At 35.6% G+C, this 10,188-nt stretch overlaps 1 protein-coding gene across 1 annotated transcript; it reads right to left on the reverse strand.

Annotated features, from left to right (window-relative positions):
* Window positions 1-383: 383 nt before the first annotated feature.
* LOC112501700 (anthranilate synthase beta subunit 2, chloroplastic-like) lies at window positions 384-8,906 on the reverse strand. The gene is made up of 8 exons (XM_025105403.1): window positions 8,692-8,906; window positions 6,929-7,225; window positions 3,632-3,702; window positions 3,366-3,403; window positions 3,169-3,279; window positions 1,421-1,520; window positions 828-963; window positions 384-666 (listed from the first exon to the last, which is right to left on the reverse strand). The coding sequence occupies exons 2-8, from the start codon at window positions 7,202-7,204 to the stop codon at window positions 562-564; spliced, it is 837 nt and encodes a 278-aa protein (XP_024961171.1). The 5' UTR covers window positions 7,205-7,225; window positions 8,692-8,906; the 3' UTR covers window positions 384-561.
* Window positions 8,907-10,188: the final 1,282 nt, after the last annotated feature.

Here is a 10,188-nt window from a genome sequence, read left to right on the forward strand (position 1 = left end):
CAATAATCAATTTCAAATTCTTATAATCAATATATTATATTTTTTTAATTTATTTTACCATCTTGTTTAGTTTCAATTATATTTTAAACTATTATGATCAATTAATTTTTCAAGATGCTTTTTTTGGTAATTTTATATTCTTATCAGTATGTCTTATCACAAATAGTTCAAAGCTTGACCATTCTACGGAATAAAAGAATAAACCAAACAAACAAAGTATATCTTATACGAAAGTAGAAGTGGACCGTAGTGCTGAATCCCCGAACGGAAACCAGTAAGAACCAGCCCGGTTAGGATCTGATTGGTTAAGCACCAGTGGCTTGCCCACCTCAACCCACAATTCCACAAAACAATAGGAAAGTAATAATAACAATAAGCAGATAAACCAAAATTATTGTATAGAAATAGAACCCACCAAAAACGAGGCCTTTAACTTAGATATGATATGGTAGTATAGTACTTAGTTTAATGACCAAAATGTGAAAACCAGTTCTCTCACAGAAAAAGGAGTAAAGATGTTTAATATTTTAGCAGGCAGCCTTTCATTAGAAAACACTGATTTTAGTTTCCAGAAACAGCTTCCTTGGTCTCTATCAGTTTGATGAAGTTACGAACGATCGTCCGCCCTTCCGTCGTTATAATGCTCTCTGGATGGAACTGTACGCCCTGCAAAATTAACAATTCCACCATGTTTGTTTCGCTTTACTTGGTGTTCTAAAAAACGACCATCGAGAATATTGTGTTCAATATTCGTATATTATTATCTAAATATGTAAATACAACTACCAAAAGGTAAAAATGGGAAGCCTCAAAATGAGAAATCTGACCTGCAAATGGCGATACACTTTGTGACGAGCAGCCATTATTAGTCCATCCTCTGTCCATGCTGTTATCTCAAGTTGATCGCTAGGAAAGCTCTCCTTCTCGATCACAAGGCTATGATATCGACCAACGGTAAATGGGCTGACGAGAAAATGTGAAATGTGAATAAGAGTATGAAAACCAATATACTGTGTTGAGGCAAAAAGTGTCCTAAGCTTATATTTTGCTCACTTCTTCAACACAAAGGCAAGCACATTTAAATGGCATTATTATACTGCAGAAACTATACCGCGTCTCTGTTTAATGAGAGAATAACGATAAAGGACACGAATTAGAATTTTACATCATTGCCGCAGTATTGGATGCTTGCTCATAGTAGCTCTTTGGGAAGAAAAATATCCAAGTAGGATGGATTCATTAAACTAATATATGCTAGAATTCTATAGATATAGGATGGTCATGCAGAAGACTTTGTAGTCAAGAACAATGGAATAAAAGATTCAGTTATCCAGTCATGGTTTTTCGGTAAGATATCATCAATGGCATCAAAAATGAGCGAAAATAACTCCAGCTGAATGTTAGAACCAACTGGACGTACTTTGATATGCCTGCAAACAAACCGTCTTCGCCTCCCTCATTATGGTAAACCAGTGAACTTTTTCCATGCATAACACCAGAAGGAGAGCGTACGATTTTCCCTGAAAAAGTTTCTAACTCATTAGCACAGACAAAAGGAAGGAACAGTTGTTGGCTGCTCTATGAATAGAAAGTTTATGTAACAAGAGTACGCTCAAAGTAGCATTCAGTATAGTAAAGATCACACAAGAGTCAAGCAAATGAATACACTTAAGAAGATGGATTCATTTTTTTATGCAGAAAACAGGAGAAGGGAAAGAAGTAAAGAAGCTAATGATTATAAAGAATCTATAATTCCATAGCTTTCAATCAGGATCCTGTGGCGACTAGTTTGAAGAATGTGACAGGAAGGCAAACTCATTTTAACATTCGATTCTCATAGAAAAAGAAACAAGCTTATAGAGATATAAATCTACAATTTCATAAAAGTTAAATGGGATCTACAGAGCAAACAGGTTGAAATGTAATACACACTAGGAAAATTAGGGTTGAAGAAATCAAATGGTTTGATAGAAGATATAGAGAATGGTTACAGAATAGCTGGCTTTCGAGAGGCCAGTACTCTCCCAAGGTTCTGGCATAAATTAAACACGCAAACCAGAATAAATCCTCCTCACACTCACACCCCTTATTTATACTTAATACCACATACTTACTACCCAAGCATGGCCCATTTGTACCATAGCACTAATTACTTGTAGTTTCCTACCACAGCCTCTTAAACTTGACCCCTTGAAACAACCTACCCCTATTTACTATTTGACTAATTAAATCGGGGTATAACAAAATGTAGGTGACACGGTGTAGCAAACTCTCTCACTTTTGGTTCTCATAGGTTCTACTAAGGCAGGAATATTGAGACAATTTTAAGGTGCATATTTTCGTTTCCTTTATGAATCCTAATTTCCATGATGGGGTTCTAGTAGCAATGTGCAGTAATATAATATAACTAGGCATTCTACACTCTTATTAAATCACTGGAGATTGATCAGTAATGTGTAGCTAAAGTTTTTGATGTAATGCAAGTCCATGTAATTGCTTTCTAGAACATTTTAATTCCGCTCTTTGGAGAGGACCTATGTTGCAAAGATACAGGAGTAGGAATGCACAAGCTTAATACATGAGCACAGGGAATTTTGGCAATTTAAAAAAAGATTTTGGGTTTGTTAATATATATTGAATCAAATGGTCTAAAAAACAAACCATTAAGAAAACCAATCCTCCAGAATTTGTCTATGATGAAAAGTAAGAAATTGTAAATTCATGCTCCCTTCACGGGTAGAGCCCAGACTCTCAAGAGGTCAAGGCTTCAAACTTCACCAAAGGTGAGGATGACGTGTGAGTTCATTTGCCATATATAAATATTATATACTTCAAAAAAAGTAGTCAACTAGACAACAAGAAAAGAAGAATTCCTTGCATTCCCTCTAGAGCCCAGCCTGCCAGGTCTAGCCAATCTAATGCAATCTACATATATAAGATTTCCATTCAGTAAGATAAACATTCTCTGAACCAAACATCCTAGGCTCCCTTTGACTTCGTAACACTAATCCAGTCAGTGTTTCTTCATCCATTCAACAAAATTATGAAAACGGTACATTAATGATCATGCCTTTTTTTGGCAAGGGTAAGAGTTAACATGAAAAGGTCCCGTTACAAGTACTAAATCCCAAGAAATTATATCACATATATAACGTCTGAAAAACTAACCTCCAAAAGCTTCACCAATGCACTGTAATCCCATGCATACACCAAATAAAGGTATATCAGGTCCAAGTTCCAGTACAGTTTGTAATGATATTCCTGAATCTTGTGGTGCACCTGTGAAAAGAAAATCGCACATGTGATACATTGACATTATGTAAGGCAAACTATTAGAGGCAAGACAGGCACACCCATCATCTTACCTGGTCCAGGAGATATAAGAATTCCTCTCGGATTTTTCCTACAAAACAAAACATTACATATTTGGAATCAGTTTCCTACAATCTCCTTAAAGAACATAAACGATAGAAGAATATATGGAAAAATGGAAAAGAAAAAAAAGGTTAACATATAAATAAATCGTGTGTGTGTGTAAATCAATAAAGAAATTATCGAATAGAAATAACATAGCATCCACATGATAAATTTGAAAAAATATAATATCTAATCAAGCTATGAGAATAATTACTTTCTCAGTTCATCCACAGTAAGCTCATCATTTCGATAAACCTCAAAGTTGCATCCCAGCTCTCCCATATACTACAGATTAAGAAGAGGCATTAGCATAACTACTGTGAAGTCATATATCACACCAAATAAAAACATGTTTTTAGTTCACTTTCTTAGCAATCATCTCTATGGATTTTCCAATGTCACCGAGAAAAACTACTTTCTTACAACACCAAATCCATTTCGCTTTTTGCTGTTCTTTAAAATTTCATCAATGCCGACATGTAACAGCTATAAATTAGCTTCACATTGTTGTTCGAATCAGCAATCATGATTCACTTTCAATTACGTCAATGAATGATCCTTAAGCAAAGTGCATAATCTACTTAGCAGTACAGGTACAGATATACATAGGTTATATTTGTTATACACATGAAACATTATGCTGCACATAAAGGCAATGATGGAAGCGGAATGAAGGACCTCTTCATATGCATTTACAGATTGTCTATGAATCTGTGTGTAAGTGAGCGAGAGAGAGAGTTAGGAGTGGCAATCGCACCTAAATTCCCTAGCATGCATGTTTTTAGAGCTGATATGACAACTAATTGTTAAAATGAGTAGAAGCAAGACTAGTCAAAATATGTCAAAAAGTATCAACTATCAAGTGCTAATTAAATGGTCAATCATTTCAACAAATGGTATAAAATGCCATAGGAATCTTCAACCATTTTAGTTTCGCTTGTAGTATTCACTTGTTCCCTAACTGAGATCCATGGTAGTTATGATGAAAGAATACCAAACTGTAGCATCAACTTGTTCAATATAAAATGTGTGGTTGATGGCATGATATAAGTACAAGTGACATGGGAAACTCCCTTTACAAGTTAAAAGGAATGATAAAAAGTGAAAGAGAGAAGGAATGGATTCTACATAAACGGCGATAATTGCAAAAAAAGATGAAAAACTACAGACCAGCATGTGCATACAAAGATTATAAAAATTGGTGAAACAGGTTTCCAGAATGAATGAGCTGTGTTAAGCACGAAGCAATGAAAAAAAATGAGACGTAAAACCATATTTTCATGTTTTTGACGTGCACAACTATTTTTCATAAAACCTTAATTAGACCATTATCATTGGAAAATCTTAACAAGTTCATCCACTAGTCTCATTGGAACCTGTCTAAATCCCCATTGCGGTATGCTTGAGGCGGGTCGGAGTGGCTAACTCTAAAGAAGGTCAAGATGTCTGAGGAGAGAAGACTTAGTGCGATGGTGCCGCTCTATAAGAACAAGGGTGATGCACAAAATTGTAGCAGCTTTTGCAGCCACACCATGAAACTATGCGATCGAGTGATTAATGCCAGGTTGCGGCACGAAATGAAGTTGACAGAGAACCAATTTGGATTCATGCTAGGGAGGTCCACAAACAAAACAATCCATCTCCTCGGGTGCCTTATGGAGAAATATAAAAAACATTGCAAGGATCTTCACATGGTGTTCATAGAACTAGACAAGGCATGTGATAGCGTACCTCGGGGATTGATTTGGAGGATCCTGGAGAATAAAGGAGTACCATGGAGGTATGTAAGGGAATATAGGATATGTGTGTGTCAACAAGAACTTGTGTAAGGACCCAATAGGTGTGACAGTGTTTTCCAATGAAGATGGGGTTACACCAAGAATCGGCACTGATCTTTGTCATGATTCTAGATGAAATTGCCCACAAACTTCAGAAGAGTCCCATCGTGTATGCAATTTGATGATGGTGTCAGCACTGGAAGCAGAGACAAAGAAAAATAGGTGAACATTAACTTGGAGCAGTACGGGCGGCACTGGAGAGTTAAGGCTTGCACATTAGTTGTTCTAAGACCAAATACCTATGGTGCCATTTCACCAAGGAGCATGGGTAGAATTTAACATTGGGGAGCAAAAGGTATCCCAAAAGGAGAGTTGTAACTTTTAAGTATTAGGCTCCAAGATTCAGAAAGGGAGATGTCGATGACAATGTTACACATTGTATAAAAAGGCAATGGTTAAAGTGGAGGACCGCCATAGAAGTGCTGTGTGACAAGAAGGTCCTGTTAGAACTGAAGGGAAAATTCTACAGGGTCACCATCAAACTAACTTTGTTGTATTGGTCTGAGTATCGATTGCTAACACGGTGCATAAAAGGAAGCTGGAAGTTGGAGAAATGAGGATACTAAGGTAAATATGTGGTCAAACCATGTTGGACAGGATACCAAACAGAGTTGGGAGAGCTGGAGTTGAACCATGGATAAACTGAGGAAAGACTGCAATGGTTTGGTCGTGTCAGGAGACAGATGTCAACACTAGTGAGGAGGGTGGAGAACATAACAGTCGGGGGATGAGGAGAAGCTGACCGAGGAGGACATGGGATGGGCAGTTGAGGCTGGGCTTGGTGGCCTTAGACATCTTCGAGGGCATAATCTCTCATAGGAGTTTAGAGACGTAGGACAAGGGTAGAGGATTATTCTAGGGGCTAGGGTAGCGGAATTCTTGAATGCAAGACTAGGGAAGCTGCTGTAGATAGGGAGAGGGTTAAAGAGCCGAAGATAGACTAGCAATCTCAATGTCATTACTTCCAGGAGGGTTAGAGGGGAAGGGGTCTTGGTTTCTTGTACTTTGATTCAAGTTGTTCATTATTTTTGCATTGCTTGTTTTAACCTTTTTGCACATATGTCGCTACTGCCTCTATATTTTATTGTCCTTGTTGCCTACTTGCAAATACCCTTACTAAACTTATCTTCCTCTGTTTCTTGCTATCCAATTTCTTTCCAAAATCTTCAAAAATGTTGACAAACTCTTTGTTTCTCTAATGTCTTTCCAAATCTTTTGACAAATCAAGGGGTCTTGACGTAAAACGGCCTCTCAACCCCTAGGGGTAGAGGAAAGATCTACATACATCCTACACCTCCAAGACCCCACTTCCGAGTGGGGGATGTTCTTGGTAAATTTGGTTTGGTTGGGTCATCCACTAGTCTCACCTCACACCAATACTAGATAGATGTAAAATAATCAGATTAATATAATTTTTTCACTTAAGATCTGCAAAATCAATCTCGGAGGATCAAAATAGAACAGAAAAATCTTTGATTAATAGTAGAATGATAAACCAGGTTGTGTGAAATGCCATGTTATATTTATCACTGGTTTCGGTATATTGTTCTAGTGACTGAAGCAGTAAACAAACATAACTTTTGCTTAGATTTTTTCAAGTAAGCCAAAAAAAAAAAAACACCAAGCCGAATGCAATACCATAAACTTATGCCAAACAAAGAAATGGGGAGAACCTGGCAAAGGTTATAAGTGAAGCTGTCATAATTGTCGATGACAATTATGGGATTGTTATTTTTGGCAAAGACACCCAACGCGCTTGAAGAATTTTTCTCGGAGATAGCATGGCATAGTCTTGGAACAACTGTAGTTTCCTTTAATTGCACACCACATAAGGTAACACCATTTACAGGAAGCAACTGGGAAATCCTGTTGAGATATGGGGTTTTCCGAGGCAGCGAAGAAGATCTTAGTGGAATGGAAGAGTTCTGAGGCAACGTAAAAGCCACCATCTTTCGTATCTTCTGGCAATCCTGCAACAAAAAGGTTCTACATATGAATGTATATGTACTCTAGACATTAGTGTTGATAAAAGTACTGCAAAAAAGATTATGGTACGTGTAACCCATATTGGATTTTCAAATTTTTGAACACATCTTTTACAATATCAAACATCCTGAAATTCGAGCGAGATTTAAAAACAGATCTATAGCAGCTATTGTTTAAATGAGCAATAATACCACATTAACTTCATACACTGTGATAATCTTATAGCATCTTTAGATTGATTTAGACCATATATAAAAACCACATTGCTCAACTAATGCCCTGTGACATTTCTTTAGGCAAATTAATAACATTTCCCTCACTCATATGTTGATTGCTCTATGAATGATTAAGTGAGGAAATACACACACACATATATATAAGAAAAAGCATCTCCTAGGAATTCGGTGGAACACTTTAGCGAGAAAATGTGAAGCATGGAAGTCCAAAAACATGTCTACTGAAACAAAAGAGTATCTTTATAAGTGAAAAAGATTCTAACTTATTTTTAACACCGGATTACCAGAAAAAGAAAATGAGAACAATTTTCTCTGTGGTTTCAAGTTTCATCTATCTTAAGGACTTAGCTAGCTAGCATGCGAAAATTATGTCACATTTTTAGAAGATAACGGGGAAAATACATGCAAGAACCAACAAGTTCAATGATGATTGAAACAACAAAAAGTTACAAAGAGCGAACGGTTGCTTTTTATATTGTCAATCAGGTTCTCACTCTCTCATAGAAACTTTGGAACTGCATCCCATTAATTTTGTTTTATTTTGTACAACTAATCGCATTTGTAAGCTGATTTAAAGCTTCCCATTTGAGATGTTGACTAGCAAACTTCGCCCACTTGCTTTGTGGTGAATCTTTAAGGGGTAGAGAAACCATGTCCTTATTATCCATTTCAAGTTCTATCAAAAAATAAATTCATTAAAGCAAAGCTCTTTACATCAAAAGGTTTTGTCTCACATAAAAAAAGGGATATAAAAGTTTCCAAATATAAGACTGCACGGTGTTCGTTGTCACTGACTACTGTTTTTTTTTCCATTAACACCTGTCTGTGCCGGTTCGAACCATGTAAATTACTATTTTACCCCCTTTGAGCCATTGCTTTTTAAGGCACCATTTGATATAGTCCACAATTTTTCATAAGGGTAGAACCGAAATATCGTATAAATCAGAGGTAAATTCATAAAAGTTATAAGCAATACAACCATGCATAAAATCTGGTAAACTTGTCCACGAATCGTGCTTGCATATGCAAAAGGTTTCATTCGAGAAAAATCAGAAACATTTTGATACCAAAAAAAAAAAAAAAAAAGCAAAAGCTGAATAACGATTCGGAGACCACATACTCATATACAAACAATCAATTAATTATCGAGATATTGGATCGATTAGGTTTTCCAACAAAAGAATACGAATTGCTGTGAAAATTTTCAAACGTACCTCAGACAGTTGCACCGGAGGAATTTAGGGTCTGGGGCGGCCGCCGCTTGGTCGTCCGTCGAGAGGAGCTAATGCCTCAGGCGGTGGTACCGCCTGTAGACTGTTCGAGTTTACGTCAATGTATAATCGGAAGAACCTTCCAATGAAAGCTCCGATGGAAATTGGAAATGGTGTAGTGATGTTGTTGAGGGTTTTTATAGGTAGTTGATTTGGTTGGGGGTTTTGGTAGGCAGTGATTATGATGGGGGTTTCAATGCGTCTTCTTTTTTATATTCTTTTTGTAAAATTTTATAAGTCGACGTTTATCCATATTTTATCTTTCTTCTTTTAGGATTCCTTTTTTTCTTTGGGTTATTTAAGACTAGAGTTTAACATGATTATTTAAATAAATAAAAAATTGAAATATTTATAAAAAATGATAAAGTCTATTCATTATGATAATCAAGTTAGATAACACTTGATATATTTATGAAACCAAATATATATTACTATTTGTAAAAATTACTTTGTCTGTATTTGATGCTATATATACAGATTTATGTAACCAAACACGGATTTTAGAAAGAAAAAAACTACATCAATTAATGTTTTTAAATAATATGAATAAAACAAAGTTTTTTTATTATTACATATAACTTAATTAATTAGTAATGTTTTAAAAATCTAATAATTGAATTAAATATTTTATTAAAATCAATTAGAACATTCTAATTATTTATGAAACAAAAACATTACATAACTTACAAAAATATTTTTAAAATGTTATATTTGTTCTTTAACAACTAAATATATTAAATAATAATATAAAAAGAATTACTATGATTAATAATAATTCTAAATAATATCGTGAGAGCAAGATAAGGTGAACATATATGTATCATAATATGGGTATGAGTATAGTATATGTACAAACACGCAAGTGAACTATAACCTTTTAAATTGAAATGCATACGATGTTAAATGATTGCTATTATGAAATGACATACCTTATTGGTATATGTTTATTGCAATCATTAATTGTGTTAAGGTTTTGTTTCTACGAGTTGCGTTAGACACTAACTATACCTGCGACTGATGGGTTGTACTTGGGTGCTAATTATATGATTGACAGATTGTGTCTGGGTCAAGGTGTCAATTACATGTTCTGACAGGTTGGGCTTGAACACCAACTAGGCTTACGAGCAATTGGATTGTACATGAATGTCAACTATATGTTTACGACTGAATTATATGGTTTTGTTTATTAAGATTCATTGATAATCATTATTTCGTTTTCATCTCCATCTCTCAGACCTCACTCGAACACAAAAAACCAACCTCTTGTCTTCATCTTCTAAGCAAACACATACACACACTCATAACCTTCTGTTTTCATTTTCGTGTCTTGGCAGGGCAACCGGTTGCAACCATGGCAGTGTCTGATCCCCTTTGTCCGAGTCCATATTTGCAAATCCGATCTCAAAAAAATCAAATCAAACCAACCCTTGTTCCAGATTT

The sequence above is a fragment of the Cynara cardunculus genome, unplaced genomic scaffold (assembly GCF_001531365.2).
Source record: "Cynara cardunculus var. scolymus isolate 2C unplaced genomic scaffold, CcrdV1 Un_Scaffold_483, whole genome shotgun sequence".
Taxonomy (NCBI): domain Eukaryota; kingdom Viridiplantae; phylum Streptophyta; class Magnoliopsida; order Asterales; family Asteraceae; genus Cynara; species Cynara cardunculus.